This window comes from Hyperoodon ampullatus (assembly GCF_949752795.1).
Source record: "Hyperoodon ampullatus genome assembly, chromosome: 10".
Classification (NCBI taxonomy): Eukaryota; Metazoa; Chordata; class Mammalia; order Artiodactyla; family Ziphiidae; genus Hyperoodon; species Hyperoodon ampullatus.
In genome coordinates, this window is record NC_136923.1 from 62987257 (window position 1) to 63010594 (window position 23338).

Consider the following 23338-nt stretch of genomic DNA (forward strand, 5'->3'; position numbering starts at 1 on the left):
CTAATACTCTATGGTACAAGTTATGACAGTATTATTAGGCTAATAAAATTCATCTCCTTACTTTTTACTGTTTTATAAATATGATACTTTTCCCTTTTCTTAATGTTTTGTTAGAGAGTGATTGTCTTAAAGTACATTTAGTGGAGTTTGTTCTTTTATTCTCTTAGTTGCTCTATAAAATATAAGCAGTCAGGCTCAATGTGTATGTTATACGATGGCCTTGGAAGAATCTGAAAATATTGCAATATTCCTACAATATAACAGTTTAATAGCATTACAACCAAACAGAATTTTCCACATAATTTGAGACACTGGTTTCCCAGAGAATTGAAAAGCATATCACATTTTTATAATTTATATAAATGACTGTATAACTAATAAGAACCTGCTGTATAAAAAAAATAAAATTAAATTAAAAAAATGACTGTATAATGCAAACCTTAATGATTCTTCTTAAGGAAAAAGTCTTTATTCATTTATAAGTGTGATTAATATAATATATAATCTGATTAATCATAGATGAGATAATAGTCCCATTTGAAGAATTTCCATGAACAGAAAAGATGTACAGTTAAGTTTTTTCCAGAGTGAGAGAACCAAGATATTTGAACTGTAGGATTATAAACTGCTAGAACTGGAAAGAATATTGGGAACAACACACATTTTTTACCCCTCAAATACTGGGAATGCAAGAAAGCAATCAGAATTCATCTCCTAGATCCAAGAAATTTAAGAGCATTATCCAAGGGTGCGTGACTACCAGAAAATCTTGGATGAGAATCACGAATCCTGCTCCAGCCCTCTCCTACTGGCCAGGTGTTAGGTTGCCTCATATGCAAAATAGTGAAGTGTAAATTTCAGCATAGTGTTGCCCTTAAAACAATCCATGAATAAATGTGCCTTTTACATTTCTCTTTACTTTCATCCCTTTTTAGGGAGAAAGAAGGTAATTGAGACTTCATTCTCAAATACCAAATACACTCCCGCATGTTTTCTCAGAAATACATTTACATACATTTGTGTGCATATAGAAATTTTATAATTCTATGTTCTTTAATATTCTTCCCTTGATTTTCTTTTTGTTGAAGTAACCCATGATTAATCAACTTCTACCCCTTTTACTTTTGCTTTATAGAATCTGTCTGTCCAACACGAATTCCAGTGGCAGCTCGTGATGAGAAGGGGTTTGATATTCTTTTAGGCTTGGGTGTAAAGAAAAAGGCTAAGAAAAGAATTCAGCTTTCACCAACAAAGATAAAAGGATATGAAGTGACATCAAAAGTTGATTTATCAGAACTCACAAGGTAAATGTTATGTGTTGATACAGTGTTTTCTTGATGTTTCTGTAGACATGTTGAGAATTCTTTAAGCTCATACATGTTCTTCTTTTTCCAGCAACGTTTTCCCAGAAGGTCTTCCTCCATCATATGTATTTGTCTCCACTCAGAGATTTAAGGTCAAGAAAGTGTGGGATTTATGGAGAATTTTATCCATTGACGGAAGGCCACAAATAGCAGTTACCTTAAATGGAGTGGATAAAACTTTATTATTTACAACAACCAGCATCATTAATGGCTCACAACTGGTCAACTTTGCTGACCCTCGAGTTAAGGTAAAGACGCTTGGGTATGATTATGGTATTCATGGGGAATGACCATCAGGTTTGTGTGTTTTGGGGGAGGAGAGCCATAATTTGAACCTGACTGAAAAAACATTGATTTCATATTTTAATTTTGCTTCATTGACTAAAAGGAACAAAGGAAGAATATTTGTTTCTTTTTTAATTGAAGTAGAGTTGATTTACAATGTGGCATTAATTTCTGTTGTACAGAAAACTGATTCAGTTATACATACATATATATATGTATTCTTTTTCATATTCTTTTCCATTGTGGTTTATCACAGGATATTGAATACAGTTCCCTGTGCTATACAGTAGGACCTTGTCGTTTATCCGTTCTATACATAATAGTTTGTATTTACTAATCCCAAACTCCCAGCCCATCCCTTTCCCACCCCCCTTTCCCCTTGGCAAGCACAGTTCTTTCTCTGTGTCTGTGAGTCTGTTTCTGTTTTGTAGATAATTTCATTTGTGTCATATTTTAGCTTCCACATATGAGTGATATTGTATGACATTTGTCCTTCTCTGTCTTATTTAGTTCACTTAGTATGATAATCTCTAGGTCCATCCATGTTGCTGCAAATGGCATTATTTTGTCCTTTTTTATGGCTGAGTAATATTCTATTGTATATTTGTACCACATCTTCTTTATCTGTTCATCTGTTGATGGATATTTAGGTTGCATCCATGTCTTGGCTATTGTAAATAGTGCTGCTAGGAACATAGGGGTGCATGTATCTTTTTGAATTATAGTTTTGTCTAGATATATGTCCGGGAGTGGGATTGCTTGATCATATATGGCAACTCTATTTTAAGTGAAAATTTGTTTCTTAATTCATATGAGATTAAGGGGTGCATGAACTAACATTTTTGAATGCCTGCTTCTAGGTGCCAGGAACATTTAATTATAATAATCACCCAAGGAAGAAGCTACTGCTCTCATTTTAAAGACAAAAAAACAAAGTTCAAGGATATTAAATTCTCTTTCCAAGTAACATGGCTAGTAAGTGGTGACATCAGGAATTTAATTTAGGTCTGGTCACTTTCAAAGTCTGTGTTTGTCTATTTTGTACTGCCATGTCCTACAGGATATTGAGATAAATTCATATTTTTCAGAACATTAAATACAGGTAGGAAATATGCACAGAATTCACATTTATTTGGAGGACAGTTTATATTCCCAAAAGGAGCATATATTTAATAAAATTCATAAACTAAAAGTGTATTTTTCAAGTCAAATGTGTTCAGAATATAGATGCCATGTTAAAATCAATTACATTTTGATTATTACTGTAATTATGATAGTCAAATCATACATTATATAATTTAGGAAATATACAAACCTGTACATGAAATTATGCATTTATCCAATTTCTTCATTTGGTAAGCAGAATAAATTAAAAAAAATTGTTGTCTACCATTTTCATTAAAGGCAATGTGCTAAGTTATGTAAGAAATGACAAATGAATAAGGCATGTTTCTAATCTTCAAGGAATTTATTTATAATGGGATATTCAGTGCTTCTGGTATTTAATAGAAGTATGAAAAGTTAGTGGACTGTGGAAGGAAAAGTGGATTCTAATACAGAATATGGGCCAGTCTTCATAAATGAGATGGTTTTTGGAATGTAGGATGAAGGATGTACAGGATTTTGTTGGAGAGAGAGAAGGACATGGAAGTCAATGGTTCATTATTGAGTAGTCATGTGTGGTGAAATGCAGGGTTTTTATTTATAGAATAGAACGTGGTGTTCCCTGTGTTTGGAGTATAAGATACATGAAAGCAAAAGCTAGAAAGGTATAAGCTCGGTTTGCATGGACGTGGGAACCTTACAAAGGGTTTTGCATTTCAATCAGTGGATGACTGGATTCCATCAAAAGGTCTTGATCACAAGCGTGTCATGGTCAAAGTAGCTCTCTCCTCTCCTTCTTTCCCTTCTTCTTTCATAAAGAATACTTTTGACCCTTTCCTGGAATTGGGCTAGGTCCTAGGAATACAGAAATTAATAATATTAATTCTAGTAGAGGTAAGAAGGTTGTCTTGGAGAGGGAAGGGATAGGGATTGAGATGTGTTTGAAAATTATTCAAATAAAGCAAGACATCTATGAGCCTAAATTATGGTAATGAGAATGGCAATGGAGAAGTGAATTTGAGTCGTGTTTAAGACACATCCTTGGTAGAATTTTGCATCTATTTGTTATGGCAACTGAGGGAAGGGGAAAGAGGTAAAGGCACTTGTATGGTTTAGAAACTGAGGATACTATTATCCCAGGGAAATCGGGAGAGGAAGAAAGTTTGGGGGATTGTTCAAGTTCATTTTGTTACATACTCTGTCAGACTGATTGTGAAACTCCTGGCAAAATTATTCTAGCCAATGTTAGAATTATAGCTACCATATGTGAGAAAGAGGTCCAGGCTGTCAATGTGGATATGGGAGATATTCCATAAAAGTTATAACTGAACTGTCGGAATGAATGAAATCATCAGGGGGAGAATGGAAAAGGTCAAGGACAGACCTGTGGGGAATGCCCTCATTAAAAGTCAGGTTGAGGAAGATGAGCCCTCAAAGAGAGAATGGACAGTTGTAGAAGAAGGAATGAAGGTGATCAAGATGGTTTGAATCACAGAAGCTGAGTGAGACCATCAACGCGGATGGACTAGTTACAGGGTCCACAGTTGCCATAAAGTAAATAAAATGAGGGAATGAAAACAACCACTTGGATTGGGACATTAGGTACTTATCTGTGACCTTGAGGGAGTTGTTTCAGTAAATACTTTGGTACAGCCACTTTGGGATGTGAAATGGAAATGCAGCTAGGGATTAAAATAATTGCTGGGTGGCCTTTGAGACCCAGCTTGGGTCAGGGTGAGTTAGAATATGATATGATCAATCTGGGTGGTGTGGATTTACACTTGATGACAACAGAATAGAAACAAAGAAATGAAAAGATTGTTTGGAACTCTATTTATGAATCTGCTGTATTTTCTTCCTACAGACATTATTTGATGAAGGCTGGCATCAAATTCGTCTCTTAGTAACTGAACAAGATGTAACTCTGTATATTGATGATCAACAAATTGAAAACAAGCCCTTACATCCAGTTTTAGGGATGTTCATCAGTGGGCAAACCCAAATTGGAAAATACACTGGGAAACAAGAAACCGTTCAGGTGAGTAAAAATGATCTGCTTTTCGTATTATATAAAATGGAGCTTTGGTGATAGTATTTATTCCATTTAACTGTATTTAACTTAATTCCTTTAAGAGACTTAATGAAAATGTGGTCAGTTCACTAGTGAAATTGTGTATTTGTGTGTGTGTGTGAAAATGAAAAATCAAACTTAATATAATAATTCTTAGAAATTTGTTCCCCTAGGTGCAGGGTAGAATTCTATGTTCTTATGAACCATCAATTTCATATTTCCCAGGAGAAGTATAGAATATATCATGAATTTGGGAAAGGATTACAGCTGTGATTGGGGGTTGTAAAAATTTCTTTGCAGCTGTGAGGATAAAATTAGATTAATGCATGTCAGTGTTCTTCATAAACAAAACGGTGACTTTTTTGGTATCTCTTTAAACTAGAGTATCTGTGTGTGGGTTGAGAAGTGTGTATGTAAAAGATAGCCATTTCTTGAAAAATCCTTTATTTGAAAAGGTATGTCTTTCCTACTCTGTTTCTATTAAGGGAAGACTGTGTCATATTCAAATGTAGGATTACACATATGGTCTCTATGTATTAATGTCACACGTCAAATTGTAGTAAATATTTAAACAGTGACAGGTGCTGGGCTTACTCATCACACAATACTCCATGCCAAGAACTAAATCTCTGAAACTAAAGATGGTTTCATGACGCAACTCTATGCAATCAGGGATGTGAAGAGATATAGGGTAAACACAGAAAGCCTGGGAAAGCTTTTAAATTGTCTAGGAAATGCTGTCTAGATGAGCTCTTAATAGAAGGATACTACAAAAGCGCCACTGGGTTTCCCAAAGAAGACAGAGGTTTGTTTTTGGTGCTAGGGAAGTTTTTCTTAGGAGTTTTGTTGCGTCGCATCTTTATACTATATGTTAAGTATTTAAATTTTGTATGTTTATTGCTTATTGTATTTTTATTGTTAACGAAGCTAAGTGTTTCGATCTATATCTTACATGATTGCTAACTACACTGGCTGCTTCTGTGTATGCGAGTTGCTTTTATAAACCAATTTGCTTGGGCCTCAACTTTAACTTGATTGGTTTTATGTTTCTAGTTTGATGTCCAAAAGTTACGAATCTACTGTGACCCAGAGCAGAACAACCGGGAGACAGCATGTGAGATTCCTGGATTTGTGAGTAGGATGGATTATATTTTCCTAAGTGTTGCTTCAGTACTTTCAAAGCAAGAAATAAAACGCAGATAATATACGAACTTTAATTTAACATATAGAGTTAATTTGTTTCTTCATTGTCAATGTAAATAAAATGACACTGATTAAAACATATTTTGAGGTTCATAACTGAAAAAAAATTATAATGTGTACAACTGTAAATGGAAGACCACGGGAAATATTTTCTCATCTCAGATTGATTGTTCCACTACTCAAGTGAAGCAGGGATAGACCTGCTCTAGAAAAACATAGAATTCGTAGTCTGAATGTCCAGTAAGTAAAACACATTTCTATACTTTATTAAATGTGTGTGAAATACCTCACGTGGCACAATTCTGAAGAGTGGAAAATTATTCATTTTCCTGTTTACTAGCACGTTTTCTCAAACCATAATGAGTATAAATTTTTCTTTTTGTTGTTGTTGCCACCCAAGTAGGATTTTCTTATAATTCTAGGATATAAGCAACTTTCTATTTATTTAGCTATTTTCATTAATGCATTAGGAAGAAAAAGATTATAAGCTAAAATGTTATAGAGTCTGATCATATACGTGTGTGTGTGTGTGTGTGTGTGTGTGTGTGTGTGTGTGTGAGATCAAGCCCTTTTCCCCTGGGCAAGAAACAGTATATTGTTGCTAGTGAAAATAAGATAAAATGTTGTAAAACTTTTTGACAATGTGGATTTCCAGTCATATTTGAGCCCTACCTAGTTCTTTTCATTTGTATAGTCATGCTGTCATCATTTTCTTATTTCCTATCAAACTGAATAAATTATGGATCCATATTCTGAAAATTTGAGGATGTAGGGCAGCACATTTGAAGGATCTGTAATAAAATCAAAGATGGAAGCTTCTAGAAATGATTCATTCTGGATTTTCTACTTAAGTAGTTGTTTAAACACTGTAACTTTTATTTTATATACTTATAATTTGGAATATAAATCTCTTTTGTTTAAACACTATAATGTTTATTTTAGATACTTATAACTTGGAATATAAATCTCTCCTAAAAGCATTAAGAAGTTATTTCATTTTGAGAGTCCATTGTACATACTTGATTTATTGCTATTTCTCCATTGATGTTATGCCATGACTATGACCCCCCCCATATAATAGAAGCACAGAGTGAAATTGTAGATTCTGTATTCTCACATCCACTTTTCTGTGTTTTTATGACTCCTTCTTCACTCTCAGGTATGACTTCTTCAGGCTTGTTTACCCTTTTCATCTTCATTCCCACCTTCTCATTTTCTGATCTAATCTGTTATTGTTTGGAAAGATTATTAACCTATTTTAAAATTGTGCGTCATTCAGTAAGAAAGAGATTGCTTAGTAAGAAGCTTTTCTAAAGTAATTTGCATAAAATTGAATGCATGCAGGGCCTTCCCTGGTGGCGCAGTGGTTGAGAGTCCGCCTGCCGATGCAGGGGACACGGGTTCCTGCCCCAGTCCGGGAAGATCTCACATGCCGCAAAGCGGCTAGGTCTGTGAGCCATGGCCTGTGAGCCTGCGCGTCCGGAGCCTGTGCTCCACAACGGGAGAGGCCACAACAGTGAGAGGCCCGCATACTGCCAAAAAAATTGAATGCATGCAGTTTGTGACTTTCTTAGATGTGTTTTGGCTTTTTCTCTGGTTCTTAAGTGATTCCCAGAAAGTTCAAGAGAGCGTATAAACCCCACCTTGAGGTATTTTTGTTCCTGTGTGGCCGTTATACCAAGCACACTCTCCATCATTGCTAATTTCCTTCCTTTATCCTATTATAAGTATAGGAATAACATAAATAGGTAATTTTTTAGGATCGTTGCAAGCAAATGTTTTAGCTCTTGCTGGTTTTGATACTTCATTTATCTCTACCCTGGACAAGGAAATATCTGTAAATTAGGAAGATAATTTAGAAATTTAATTAGAAACATGTCTTAAAACACATTTGTTGTTGTTTTTCTTTCAGAACGGTGAGGTAGGCCTGGATACTATTATTCTCCTTAAGGTAATATTTGCATTGTGGGACTGTTTAGCTTCCTTCCAACAATTGTAAGTATGTTAGATAAATAGAACCCATTTTTATGCAGTTTGAATGTATCTAGTATTCATAGCTTTTTTGTGATTCTGAATTTCTTATTGGATTGGGCTAAATAAAATTGGACAGTAAATATAAGATCTCTTTACCATTTCACACACACATACAGACATACACAAGCATATGTGCACATATGTATGTGTCTTGCCGTGTGCCTTTATCTCCATTTTTGTCTTTTAGTGCTTCAATGGTCCCAGTGATGTTGGTTCAACGGCAGCTCCCTGTATTTGTCCTCCAGGAAAACCAGGACTACAAGGTCCCAAAGTGAGTAATACCTAACATGCTACTTTTGATAAAACACACAAATAAGAGCTGAGTAGACACCAAATTCCTAATCACCATTGACTCTGTTATGAAATTTCTGCCTAATACCTTAGAATAGTTTAAAATGGGAGTTTTAGTGATTTTTAAAAAAAGTGATTCTAATCTGTAATTGCCTTTGAACCTAAAACTGATACCACATAAAGAGGGAGTGTTATTAGTTTGTTTGCTTGTTTATCTGTCTGTTTTTTCCCCTAATACCACTACTGTATCCCAAGAATGATACCTCTTTACAACCTGGTAAAAAATGAAGAAAGGTCATTTGTTAAAATATGTTCTAAATTCTTAAATGTCTAAATGCTTATTCTGTCAAAATGCTATTCAGATAGAAAAATGAAGTAAAAAATTTCAAATTGGTTTGAATGTTGTGTTTGATGTCCAATTCTAAAAAGAGAGGCAAGTGTGTATATGTGTGTGCATGTGTATTGATTTATTTATTTTACTTAATCATGTAATAATTACTTTTAGTTATATTCATACATGCATATCTCTCAGTTACATTTATATATTTATTTGTGTGTGTATCTGTATATATATTATTTGTGTGTATATGTGTTATTTGTGTGTGTATATATATGAAAACTTACATATTCATCTGTGTACACATTTGTATATGATTGGAACCATGATGTGCATACTATTTTATAACTAGTCACTTTTTAACATAACAAATACTCTGAATATGTTTCTGTGTTGTTAAATATGAATGACTAAATTTTTTTAAGTAAGTTGATACTAATCGTGGCATCACTTAGACTCAGCCTAAGATATTGAGATGTTAAGTGGTTTGTCCACTATAGATAAATCTTGTTTATTTAATATTATTTAAAAATATCATCTAGGTAAAAATAATGTCTAACTTGAAAGCAAGTATGACTTCCTAGCCAGAAAGAATGGTTCGTGTATTGCTCATCTATTACTTGAAGTGGCCATAATAAGTTCTGTTAAATATGAGTTGTAATGTTCATTTAGATGGAATTTTCTGAGAGTTCTAAGTTTTTAAGAGTTTTAGTTTTCATCACAACTAAAAGTTTTCAGTTTTTAGACGGGTAATCTGAGAGTCGGATTCTTCCTAACGTTTGTGCATGTTTCCCCTTCTATTTTCAGATGATAGTTCATGACCTACTTCAAACTTAGCTGTTAAAATCAAGAAAGAAATGCAATTTAAGAATTAAAAGAATGGGATTTCCCTGGTGGTCCAGTGATTGAGACTTCGCCTTCCAATACGGGGGTGTAGGTTTGATCCCTGGTTGGGGAGCTAAGATCCCACATGTCTTGGGGCCAAATAACCAAAAACATAAAACAGAAACAATATTGTAACAAATTCAATAAAGACTTCAAAAAAAAAAAAAAAGTCCACATCAAAAATCAAATCTTAAAAAAAAAAAAGAAATAAAAGAATACATTCAATACTTCATTCAAAGTAAATCTGTTTGGCTTGGAACTTGACTTCATTCCATTATAATCAATTTACTATTGTGAACAATTTTTAGATTGCCTTTAGGAAAGTTAATCCAAGTGTTCTCTATTAAAGTAACCATGTTATTTAGGATGCCTGATACAAAGGAAAAATACCTATAAGATGTTTCTGGGAGAATTTACCTTGCAAGGCAGCATGGCGTGACCTCCAACCAGACTATCTTTTGAAACATAGTTATACAGCTTATTCAACTTGGGTTGTTATACATAGAAATGATTTGATCTGTAAGAGATCAGAGTCCCATGACATCTGACTTCTCTAAGCCCAGAGGACCTTCCAGCCCCTCAGGCCACCCCCAGGGGCTCTAAGGGGCTGTCCACTTCCGGGTGTGGGGTACCTGATGCCTTTCATGTTTCCTGATTCATCATTAGTGGTCCATTAGGCATCTTGAAGTGACACCAATTTTTATGCCTGTATGTTTCTATAGCAAATTTTTAGCACTCCCTTTGTCTTATCTGGGAAAGCCTCTGATCTTCAGTATTTCCAAGTTTCATGTGTTCCTCATTTTCATTCTCTTTTCTTAGTCATCATCTAGCCCCACTGCCACCTACTACTTTAAGTGAAATTGCAGTTTTCCACAGATCTTCAAGTTGGCGTGCCTTCTTAATCTGCTTTCCATTTTCCTCAGAAAATCTGGCAGGAGGACAGGACACACACACACTCTTCCATCCTTTTAGGGCTCTTTCCCCTGGAGGTGGTTCCTTACCCACATTGGAGACCTGCATGTGAAAAACAGAATCCCTAGCAACACCCTGAGTTGTTCTTCCTTTAGAGAATTTCTGGCCTGGGAAATTGATAGAGTTTTAATTAGTTCAACAGAATCAGAACTAAAACAGGTGAATCGATTTTACTATAGATCCAACTGAGGCGTATTGGCTGTTTTTGTGAGATGCTCTCTGGAAAGTTTTACAGATTTCCATCAAGCAGACTTACCTGTGCAGGAGAATGTAGTCTTCCTATTAGCCAGAAATCGGGTTCTCAGAGCTGAGAGTTTGGTCATGAAACTGAAACAGAGGAGAAATTTGTGTGTGGATAGGTGGGTAAGTGCTTATTCCAAGATAAAGTCAGTCATCTGCTTCAAGTTCTCTCAATTTCCAACAAATATGACATGCCTATTGCAAAACCAGGTTAAATTAACTATGGTATCCCATACTTGGACTTTTCATGACATTATAACTCTTCAATATGCATAGAAAAATATATTTGTCACGGGGCTGTGAGCCCCTGTATGAGGCTGGCTTATTTATTCTGTGTCCTTAATGTCAAAAGGAGTGATTAAATTAATGACTCTCTGGGAATGACTTTTATATGCAAACACAATAAAGGTTAATACAAACTAAATTCTCCTTTGGAATTCCACTGTCTAGCACAATGCTTAATAATAATATATTTTTTATTTAAAAAATTATGAAATCATTGCAAAAATAAGGTTCACCCCTCCTCCTGATTAACCTATGTGGAATGCCTTTGTTCTATGTGAAAGATCCAGGCAATCCCCAATTTACAAACAGCTTCCTTCCAAAAGACCTATCCATTCAAATGGCAGCTTCTTCTCCCACTTCATAGCTGGAGGAACATTTATGGGGACAAACTCCCCATATTTGATCTAATCTTAAATCTATGAGTGCAGAAGTGGAAAGAAAGCATTTTTTCCCCTTTTTTAGCAAGGAGCAATTTCTTAATAACTTATTTTCTCTGAAATACCATTCTTTCTACAACTATATTGATGCCCTTTGTTTCACCCTGATAATTCTTCTGACTAGAGACGCCTTTGGATTATCAAAGTAGCCTCTGTCTAAAATACAAAAGCCTTTGGAAAATTTCAGGAGCCATTAGGCATTCACATTTTTATGTTAATTTTCCTAAACTAAGTGGATTCCTTTTAGCTGAAGAGAATGTTTGAGTTTTGAGGGAGGGGAGAGGTTGGTCTTGGAGAAAGGAATAGGTCTTAGGTCAGATACTTTTGTGGAGGCCAGTAGTTAGTCTGAAGGCACAAGTGTTTTGAGAAGAGAGCTTGAAAACATGGGATTTGGACCTAGGAGACATTTGTTTTAGATGAGCAACTTAAAATATTAGCTTACTTTTGCAAGCATTACTGTTTCTCACTTTAATTATTCACATTTGCACATTTGCAAGGCCATGTGCAGGGATGTTTTAACTTAGTCCATGATGTTTCCATTCCTGTCAGCAACTCAGAAATCCTGTGGCACAAAATCAGTTCATCATAAGTAAGAATTGCTTTTCAGCTGAATACTTATTTTTTAGAATTGCAACTGTTTCAACTAAATTAGAAGAAAGCAGATTGAGAATTTAGTCACAGTTATATAATTATAGGTCATATGTCTAATTTGATGTATTTGGAAAAATTTTTCCATGTTAAATTTGCTAGCTCTCCCTGGGTTGGGTTCTGATCAGTGTATGCATTTTGATGTGGGCAAAGAGAGCAGTGTTTAGGAGCATGGAGTCTGGAGCTGAATTGGCTGAGTTCCCATCTCTCTGCTGCTTTGTGACCTTGGGCAAGTTACCTAACCTTCCTGGGTCTCAGTTTTCTTATATGTAAAATGGGAACAGTAAAATTACCTGCTTCGTGGGGTTATTGTGAGGATTAAGTAATTTAATACATGTAAATCTCTTAGAGCAGTGCTTAGCATATAATAAACAGTCAGTAAAGGTTAGGTGTCAGATTTTATTACAGTAATAAAATTGAATTTTTATTCTAATTGGGCTTTTCTTCGAAAATCAGTTCGGGTTTTACTTTATTCTTCCAATTTTATGGAAACAACGGCAAACCTACCCGAGTTTTTGCAAATAAACCAGTAGGACAACAGTCAAAATAACCAGTAAAACCTACTAGAAATAATAGAACCTGCAAAAGAGATTATTTTCCCTCTTGGGGCTGTTGACCTGTGCCTTAAGAAGTCACATTGGATTTATCTTGTGGGTGATTTTTTTCCCTTGGTAACTTAGTTTTGATTCATTTAAAATATTATTGTTAAGTATATTTTGTACTTTTATGCAACATAAAAACACAAATCCCTTTTCTTCTCATGCCAAAGTTTTATTTCAGCCTCATCATTGTAGAAGTTAAAGCCTCTCAGATCCTTTTGATGTCCTGGATTTTGCTGATAATTAATATTCTGCAAGTAAAGAGGTCATTAACAGGAGATTGGATCTGATTGGAAATAGTCAGCAAATAGTTATTGAACTTCTACTTGGTACCCAGCATTGTCCAAAAAAGGAGAAAATACTGACCATGTTTTCAAGGAGTCTCAATCCAAATGATAAATGAAGACCCATCAAGGGAAAACTTTGAGAAAACTCTTGTTATGAATAAATGATCAGTGATATGGGAGCTGCTGTAGCATTTCAGTAGAAAAAGACATCAGGAGAAAATGCAGTAACAAGGAAGGTGCAGTGATTGGAAATTTTGTTATATTAACTCAAATGGAAAAGGAAGAGTCTTCCCAGGAGATAAAAAAAAGATCGAATCTGTTGAAAGTCAGTGAGACCAATCTCAACATGGTTAAAGAAACATGGCAGGGAAGCCAGAGATTAGTGTGGAACCTCTCAAAATAAGAAGAAAGACATCTAACACCCTAGAGAACAGGAATGCTGCTCCCTTAATGTCCAGCTGACACTGGGTGTCTTTGGATTAGAATTACAAATTGTACCTCTTCAGCAAGAAATTACATGTTCCTGTGTTATTTTTCTCCCTGGATTTACAGCTACTCTTTTTCAATCTCTTAAAAATGGCATTTCCCTTCTTCTCAGCCTTTCCACAAGCTAAACCTCTTGGGCAATCGTAGGTGAAAAACCCATCCTTTCTTCATTGGTTCCTTGGTAGAGTTCACACAGTTCTTTCCATTTTTCCTGTTATGTTTCAGGAACAAACGTCCCTAGCCAGTAGCCTGAAGTAGAATTTCAGATCAGCATATTTGGCTCTGTGCAAATACCCTTAGCACTGGTGTTTAGTTAATGTATAATCACTGTGGTATGTGTGACTGATTTCTTGATGTAGATATGAAGCACTGTTGAATTGAAATCAGTTGTCTGTCTGTAGTAGTTTACCAATACTGACGACCGAGACGTGATGTTTTTAGGGGAGATACCGCATGTGGACCTCATGGACTCCATAATACGTGGATATGATATTATTATTATTACTACTACTACTATTATTATTATTTTTGCTACACCCCACAGCTTGTGGGATCTTAGTTCCCCGACCAGGGATTGAACCTGTACCCTCGGCAGTGAAAGCACAGAATCCTAACCACTGGGCCACCAGGGAATTCCCTCATATTATTTTTTGAAGTATTTCTTAGAATTAAATTATAAAACACCCTCACTTCACCAAAAATGTTGCTTTCATTGCCTTTTTTCATGGTGGTGACCATCTGACTGGTCAGTACTGACCATTGGGCCTGGGCTCGTTGCCAGGCTGTATGGAATAATGTTCCTTGAAGGTCTCTGGTTTGTGAGGACAAAGGTCCTTTTTTAGGTGTGAAATGTACTCAGGGACTCTGGGGGTTGTACAGAGTTCTTTGGCTTGGGCCTCACTTTCACGAAAATATTCAAATCTGGAAGTTTATCATTATGTTAAAATGAGATTATAAATATAGGCAGAGACACACTGACTGGAATGAAAGAAATAACTGTTGTGCAGCTGTAAACTTGAGTCCCACATGGAAGATCACTAGCCTATGGGCTGTTTTTTTTTAAAATACTTTTTTTTAAGGTAGAAATTATTCTTGTTTTTTATTGAAGTATAGCTGATTTATAATTTTGTGTTAATTACTGCTGTACAGCAAACTGATTCAATGAAACATATATATATATATATATATACACACACACACACACACTCACACATATATATACACATTCTTATTCATAATCTTTTCCATTATGGTTTATCACAGGATATTGAATATAGTTCCCTGTGCTATATAGTAGGACCTTGTCATTTATCCATTCTATATCTAATAGTTTGCATCTGCTAATTCCAAACTCCCAATCCATCCCTCCCCCACCCCCCTTCCCCTTGGCAACCACAAGTCTGTCCTATATCTATATCTGTGAGTCTGTTCCTGTTTCATAGATAAGTTCATTGGTGTCATATTTTAGATTCCACCTGAAAGCAATATCATATTAAAAAATAATTATCAATTGAATTATTATATCATAGGTCATGGATATCTGTAGTGTAACATCTAGAATAGAATTAAATCTAGAGATTTCTGAGTGAAATACTACTGTCGTTGAAACCATAGTTGTTCTGACATTGCACAGTTTGTTCAGAATTCTAAAAATGTCTCTTGTTATAAATACTGATGTTTTACATCAGCGAAAAGTACTTTCCTTGTTATACCTGTTGTGCTCACAGAATTAAATCCCTGAAAGTTTTACATAATAAAATGCCTTTAATTTTTAAGGTAGATATGATATCATTTTTCTAACCCTATTTTGGGATTTCCATATTTGTTTGTTTATTTTTTGTTTGTTTGTTTTTCAATATACAAAAAGCTGCAAATAATGGAATTGGCTTTGAACCTTGATGGCCTCTGGCTGAATCAGTGTGGTTGGTTGTGTTGGACTGAGAAGTTTGTTTTCCTCTCTAGGGTGACCCTGGACAGCCTGGGAACCCTGGATACCCTGGACAACCTGGTCAAGATGGTAAGCCTGTGAGTACTGAAAGCTTAGTCATCTCCAGTACTGGGATTATAGGGTCAATGTAACATTGCACTGGGCAAAATTAAACAGGCAGGGAAGACTTTAGTCAAGACTATTGTAATAGGGGAGAGAGGCTCAACTCCACGCAGCTGAAACAGGGGGAGGGAGGGCTCCTGAGGGCTGGGTGAGCTGGGAGAAAAGTACTGGAGGACTTTGAGGAGAGATTGATCAATGGGATGAGCAAGTGGAGTTATTCCTGAGCATGGCAAAGGTCTTCCTCAAGGTTAGGCCATCTGTGTTTGCTACTTGGCACCTGTCCAATTTAGGGTCATCTCCTCTGTTTCCTTAATGGGTGTTGGGGTGCTGTTTCCTTAATGGTTCCATTTCAATGAGATGGCTCTCAGGTCCTGGAGAGAGACCTGGGTTGTAAAACTGGCAAGAAGCTTTTAAAAAGATTTACATCTCAAAGGGGCAGATAAAGAATTTATGGTTGATTTTCAGTTTTCTAAAGTAAATGCTGTAGGAAAAGGGAGATCAGGGGTGTAGACTTGGGAGGAAGGCAGCTAAAGTTTAGTCAAGCTGAGGGCCACGTTAGGCTAGCTTGGTCAATAGAATTAGTGTTCTAGTCTCCTTTTAGGTATCTTCACAACTGCATACATCTTTGCTACATTAAAATATTGCCGAGTGAGTTCTCAATATCAATGAATATACGGGCTCAGAAATCCTTTTACTTTTTTCCCTTCATGTCTTAAAGTTTTCAAGTTAAAAATCTTTCTAAAGGTGATGTTATTTTCCTCAGAATATATGCACTGGAGTATACTTATAATCTGACTTACACAAATATCCTCTAAGGTTCAAGAGAATTTTAGGGATATTTATGAATTAAGGAAACAAAGCAAAACCACTTTAAAGCAACTTAGGCAGATTTTTACTGGTAAGTCAGCATGTTTATCACAGTAAATAAACATGAGGTAATAGCTTTTGAATGTTAAACAGTTGTCGCCAAAAAAAGGTATCTCCTGGGAGACTTTATCACAAGATGTTAACTCTTTCCATGAAGCATGGGAAGGTTTATACTATGTGTCAATAATTTTCAAGGCACGAAAGAACCACAGGCCTCATGTTAAACCACCAACACCCCAACCATCAGGATAGAGGGAGCTTGTTCAGTCCCTGAGAGAGGTGTGCTGACAAATTTAATACAAAAAATGCAGCCAACTTTCGAAGTGGCAGTGTGCTGGCACCTTTCACACCCGTGTTGCATGAGAAAGGGGTTAAATATACAGGTGAGCCTCTCTGAGAGAGATGTCAAAGAAAGGAGTCTGAAGGGGTGACAAAGTGGTGGCCAGCTTGGAGCTGAAGCGCTGCCAGGAGATGGGGGTGGTGCTGTTGAGCCGACTCAGTGGATTCACTCCAAGTGTGATGGATCCATAAGGGGGCCTGCAGAAAGGAAGTGACGTGGTCTGACTTACTATTTAGAAAGATAAATATGAATATTCTGTGAACAGCAGATTATATGTGTCAACTGAAAAAATGCACAACCTAAAAGTTGAGAATTATGTTTTATTCGGCGGACTTTCTGAGGACTTCAAGCCTGGAAGGCAGCCTCTCAGAGAGCTCTAAGGGACTGCTCAGAAGAGGTGAGGGAGGGGCCAGGATATAGAGGGGTTTTTGCAACAAAGGTCAGGGAGTCCAAACATCAAAAGATTACGGTTCATTAAAGAAAACCAGACATCTCAAGTTAAGGGATTTAGTGCTTTTCTATGTATGGGAAGATGTAAGAGTCCAGGCTCATTGAAATCATTCCTTTGATATGCACCTCAGCTATCTGGGGCCAGTGTCCTGTGTTTTCTCATCCTGAGTCCCCCTCAGGGTACATCATTGGGGGTGGCTGCAGTGGCTGAGGGCTTGATGGTGGGCATCCTGTTTCCATCCTGAGTTGCTTCAGGGATTACAGTCTGGGTGGCTGTAATGTGACGGATTGATGGCTACAATATCCTTTGTTTACTGACATGGCAGGTGGCATTTTTCATTCACATGGGGCAAGAGTGGGGACAGGAGGCCATGCAGGAGGTTATTTCAACATTCTGAGTGAGAAGTAAGAGTGGCCTGGATTAGGGCGATGTGCTGGAAGAGGGAAGAAGTGGTCAGTCTGGAGTATTTTTTAATGTGAAGCTGAGAAGAATCACTGCCAAGTTAGATGTGAGGGCATGAGAGAAAGTGCCAAGGAAGCCCCAGAGGATCTTAGCTTGGGCAGCTGGGTGAATTGTGGTGCCATTTCCTGAGCTGGGTGACAGTGGCAGAGATGTAAGTTTTTGGGGGAGACATCGAGAATGCATTTGTAAACCTGCTGAAGGTGTCTCCTAGGATATTAGAAACAGGAATCTTGAATCAGGAATGTATTGGAGAATGAAAACACACAGTTAGGACTCTGTAGCATGTGGATGTATCTAAGCCTGCCAGAGCCGATGAGATCATTCAGGGAGTAAGTACAGACAACGGGAGAAGAGAAGGGGGCAGGGAGCTGAGCTTAGGGCTCTGTTACAGAGAAAAATAGGAGGAGGATCCAGCTGAGGAAATTGGGAAAGAATAGTCAGTGAAGTAGGAGGACCACGGGAAGGGTGTGGAATCCCAGAAGCCAAGTGCAGAACGCATTTGAAGAAGGGAGCCATTCATTGTGTCACTGCTGCCATGAGGTTGATAAAAATGAGCTCTGTGTCTAGACCATTGGATTTGCTTGATAGAGGTCATTAGGGGCCTTGATAAATGGGGTTTCAGGGAAAAGCAGGTTTAAACAATGGGTTCAAGAGAGACAGTGGGAGATAAAATGGTAACAGTGAACATAGATACTTCTGAGGGGTGTAATGGGGAACAGAGAACTGGAGCAGTAGCATGGGGAGGATATGGGATAAAGGGTTTTTTGTAACAATAGGAGATGTTAGAACATGTTTTTATGATGATGAAAATGAGGAAGAAGTGGAAAATTGGGTGATTTGGGAGATAAGGGATAGTTACAGGAAGAAAATCCTTGGGTAGGTAAGAGGGCATTGGTTCCAGTCACAAGAGGAAAAGTGTGGCCTGGTTAAGAGTCTAGGCAGTTAAAACTTCAAATTGGAGTTAGAGGGCCAAGCCAAAAAGTACAGAAATTGCTAGGTGCAAGGATAAGAAGTTTATCATCAGACTGATTCTATTTGAGTTGAATGAAATGAATAGATTCCAAACCTAGCATCTCCCCCTTTTGCCTTTATCCTCAACTCCCATTATGTGCCAACCCTTGCCTTGTCGTTTCTCTTATAACCCACCCCTTTCTTGCGATAACTGCAGGTGTCATGTGACCTTGGTGAATTCCCTCACTGCAACCCCTTCATCCCGCTGAAGATACTGCCCGAGGGCCTGGGGGAGTTCTACCCTGATCATACTGAGGGGGATGGGTTTTATGAAGATGAGCCCTCTGCCTGGAGACCCCTTCCATGGGACGTGCTCTCTCTGTTGCTGGCAGCTGCAGTGCTGTCTCAACTCCAAAGCAGAGACACTTCACATGTCGACTTGTCACCTGCTGGCCTTTTGTGATGACACGGAGCTCCCCTGACAGCACTGCCAAATTATTTAGGCTTTTGTCTTTCTAGTGGTGCAAAGTCCTAGGCAATATTGAGAGGTGAGTGCCTTCCACAGGCTATCAGCTCTAGTTTGCCCTTTTTGCCACGAGTGAAGTACTGGAAATTAGTTATAATTAGCTTGATACAATAATCATGGATATTATACTCTGTGACTCTCATTTAAGCTATAGTAGGCTTATTGGCTCATCTCATTCAGTACATGTATATTTGTGTTTTTGTGTGTGTGTATGTATAGATATAGCTCTGTAGTATCTGACATTAGATGTTAGATGCTATTAGGTAATATCTGATGTTAGAGAAAGAAGAAATCTACTGTAGTAGACAGAATCATGTCCACATACTAACTCCAAGCCCTGTGAATATGTATGGTACCTTACATGGCAAAAGGGACTTTGAGATGAAGACATTTTCTTGGTTAATCTGAGTGGCCCAGTGTCATCACAAGGGTTCTTATAAGAGGGAGGCAGGAGTATCAGTCAGAGAAGGAGATGTAGTGGGTGATGGAAGCAGAAATCAGAAGGAAGCAGCTGTGAACCAAGGAATGCAGGCAGCTTCTAGAAGCTGGGAAAGGGAAGGGACAGATTCTCCCCTGGAGCCTCTGGAAGGAATTCAACCTCCCAGTGACACCAAGAATTTAGCTCCCTAAGACCCATTATGAACTTCTGACCTCCGGAAACATAAGTATGGGCTGTGTTAAGCCACTCTGTTTAGGGTAATTTGTTACATCAGCAGTGGGAAACTGATACACTACCCTGATCCTGTTTACCTAAAGGGATGACTTTTTTCTTAAATATCTCCTTTTTCCCTTGTCTTTGGAGATAAGAGGTTAGGTGACCAGGCAGGAAGAGAAAGTGAGCCTGGGAGCCAGAACAGCTGAGGGTCATTAGTGTGTGTCCAGGGCCAGCACAGCGGGAGTGGGGCAGTGTGGGTGGGGCCTCTGGCTGGTGATTGAAGCCATCTGGCCAAGGAAACTTGGATGGAACAATTCTAAGGGAATTCTGCTTTGTTTGGATTTGGCTCTGTGCAACCCCCCTCAATCAGTAATTTGAATCTTTTTCACATAACCAAGCCAAGTCAACTGAAGCTTTAAATAGGAAATTATTCCACTCTGGAGAAATAGTAATTTTCATAAGGAAAATGCCTTCAACCAAAATTAAAGAACTATTTTCAAATCCTTCCACTGCTTTCTAATTTCTCTATCAGTTAAATAACTTCTCTCATCACAGTGTCTGAGCATATTACTATTTTACTATTTTATCATTATCAAAACAGAGGCAGAGGAAATGTTTATATATCCTGTTAGGTACTTCAGAGTAGTACAGCTATGAAAGGCACTGCACTGCTATAGCACTGATTTTTTTTAAAAGAAGGCCATTTATTGAAACATAATAGGACTATTTTATGATTTTGTAGAAGTTTGTATTTTTATGGTGCTCATTTCCATCTCTTTTCTGTCGCCATTAATTACTCTTCATGAAGGAAAGTACTTCCCTGAACTCAAAGCCCCAGCTAGTTGTTGGAGAGATCTGGGGCTGTTTTGCCTTCTTCTTTGCTTTTGAAAGTTGGTTTGCTTTTATGGGCCTCAGTTTTTTCATCTGGAAAATAAGAAGGTTCTCTCCAATGCTGATTTTCTAAGATTTCATTAAAGTCATATTTGCTAAGAGAGAAAGGTGGACTAGACCAAGCTTTAGCATTTTGGAGACGATTTTCCATATTGGCCTTAAGAACTGACCCAGGAAGCCTGACCATACACTACTTCCGATAGACAAGAGTGCACTGGTCAACAGGTCAACCTCAGTGATGCAGTGCCCCTGGATGGTCTAGAGATGCCAGAAGGGGCCCGCTTTCTCTGGGGGATTAAACCTTGTAGAAGTGGTAGTCAGCACAGGTGGGGAATTTCAAAGTTACAGGGCTTCTCACACTGCACATAGAGGGGTGGGGCAGGTACTCGAGATGAAGGTGTAAGGTAGGTGGGAGGAAGGAGGGGCCTCCTAGAGCCTTCAGGCCCTTGTGACCACTTGACTTTGGTTTCAATTGGAGTGAACTCAGGAGCCATGGGAGGGTCTTGAATAAAGCTGTGATGTGACATAACTTATTTGTAAAAGAAATGACTCTGACTTCTGAGTTGAAAATAGATGTTAGGGCGATGAGGGCAAAAACAGGGAGATGAGGACAGGAGGCTCTTGAAATAATCCAGGAATGAGATGAGGGCGACTGGCGTCAGGATGGTAGGAGCGAGGGGAAGGGAATTGCCTACACTCTGGGGATATTTTGAAGTTAGAGCCCCCAGGATTTACTGATGTATCAGATGTGAGTTTGCAAGAGAGCAGTCAAGGGTGACTCCAATGAGATGTGGTAGAGAAAATCGGGGAAGGGGAGTCAGGAGTTTGCCTTTGGATAGATCAGATTTTTATGTTAGACGTTCAAGTAGAAATTATAAGTGGGTGATTGAGGATAGAAGTCTGGCATTCAGAGGGAGTTCTCTTTGTGAACTGTCCTTTCTTGTATTTTGCATCTCAATTAATGCGCTTCTTATACATTAAGATAATGAATCCTTTGCTATAGATGTTGTCAATAGTTCTTCTCTTTATTTGGTTTACAAATTTGGTTTTAATTTTTAGAAAAGTAAAATTTCCCCACAATTAAATATTTTCTCTTGCTGTTTCTTCCAGTGTTCTTCTTTTGAGCATTCGATACTCTTTGTTCATTGATTTAATATGATTTTCAAGAATTTTTGATTCTTGATTTCATTTTGGGAATTTATTTTGGCATTTGGGATGACATGACGATCCAAAAAGCTCTGGTCAACTTGGAGAATGGCCATTCTAACAAACTGAAATTCAACCAGAATATTTGCCTGTGAGACGGTATTTAAATTTAACCTTGTCGAAAGAGGAATTAACATATGTAATGTGTGGCCTCAAAGGCTAATGCAATTTTTGGTCTTATTAGTAATATGTGATGTATGTATTATGGAAGACTACAATCCTGCTTTTGGAGTGTTGGATTTGGTTTGGGATATTACACTTTAGAAGTATGTAGGATCTGGAATTCATTCATTCAGAAGAGAGTAAACTCAGAAGACAGCCGGCGGGGGGTGGGGGGGCAGTTACTGAGCTTCAGGTGTTAACCCAGCAAAGATGCTCTTCTCAAATTCTAAAATCCTCCAGAATGGTGGTAGAGAGAAGGAGGAAAGGGAGGAGAACTAGGCTTGCAGAGTAAGTTTGACGGGGGGTGGATAATTAGTAATAGAACAATAGGACCCAGCAGACAAGATTTTTATGCTTTCCTCTTTTCCGACTCTGAATTGAATATGGTACCAACTGTGGACTCAGTCTTTTAAGAGCTGTGGGGGTTTGGGGTCCAAGGGCCATGAAGATGAAGGACCTGGAAAACGGGATACATTAGGATACAGGCCAAAGAAATGGCTATGATGTAGCTTGGAAAAAAGAATAACAGGAAGCGGCCTCATTATGAAGTATATGAAATATCCTTCTAGAGAGAACAGTTTCCACCTGAACTCACTTCCCTTCAGTCTTGGTTCCTTACCAAAAATGCTTATGGTCTCCCTGTCTCCTGCTGCCATTAAACAACCCCCCACCCCACACCTTATGAACGTCTCACTGATAGATTAAAATGTGGACCATTGGGCTTCCCTGGTGGCGCAGTGGTTGAGAGTCCGCCTGCCGATGCACGAGACACGGGTTCATGCCCCGGTCCGGGGAGATCCCACATGCCACGGAGCGGCTGGGCCCGTGAGCCATGGCTGCTGAGCCTGCGTGTCTGGAGCCTGTGCTCCGCAACGGGAGAGGCCGCAACAGTGAGAGGCCCGTGTACCACCAAAAAAAAAAAAAAAAAAAAAAAAATGTGGACCATTTGTGTCAAATGAAGTATCCACTGCTTGGGCAGTTTATCTTCCTTTTCTCTAATAAAACGTTATTTAAAACTCATCTCTTCTATAAAGTTTTCCTAGACAAAGCTTAGTGGATTAGCTACTTCATTTTTCTTCAACACACCCCTTATGTAAATCTCATACATGGATCATCTCATACATGGATCTTTCCATGTTTATGTCATGCATCTCTTAAATAGATTACATTATACTTTATATAGGTAGTATATACAATAATAATAATATGTGCATAATCGTTACATGTATATGAATGCTATCTGTATATT

At 37.8% G+C, this 23338-nt stretch overlaps 1 protein-coding gene across 2 annotated transcripts in view; it reads left to right on the forward strand.

The window, feature by feature from the left end:
• Positions 1 to 23338, forward strand: part of COL21A1 (collagen type XXI alpha 1 chain) — a gene marked incomplete at both ends in the record, with an annotated part of 126279 nt that overhangs the window by 19760 nt on the left and 83181 nt on the right. The window contains 7 exons of one of the 2 annotated variants that reach the window (XM_079712152.1): positions 1136 to 1304; positions 1396 to 1612; positions 4618 to 4791; positions 5878 to 5955; positions 7940 to 7948; positions 8249 to 8332; positions 15491 to 15553. In XM_079712152.1, the coding sequence (XP_079568278.1) occupies positions 1136 to 1304; positions 1396 to 1612; positions 4618 to 4791; positions 5878 to 5955; positions 7940 to 7948; positions 8249 to 8332; positions 15491 to 15553 (794 nt within the window). The remainder of the gene's footprint in view (positions 1 to 1135; positions 1305 to 1395; positions 1613 to 4617; positions 4792 to 5877; positions 5956 to 7939; positions 7949 to 8248; positions 8333 to 15490; positions 15554 to 23338) is intronic. The other variant, XM_079712151.1, reaches the window with a different exon arrangement.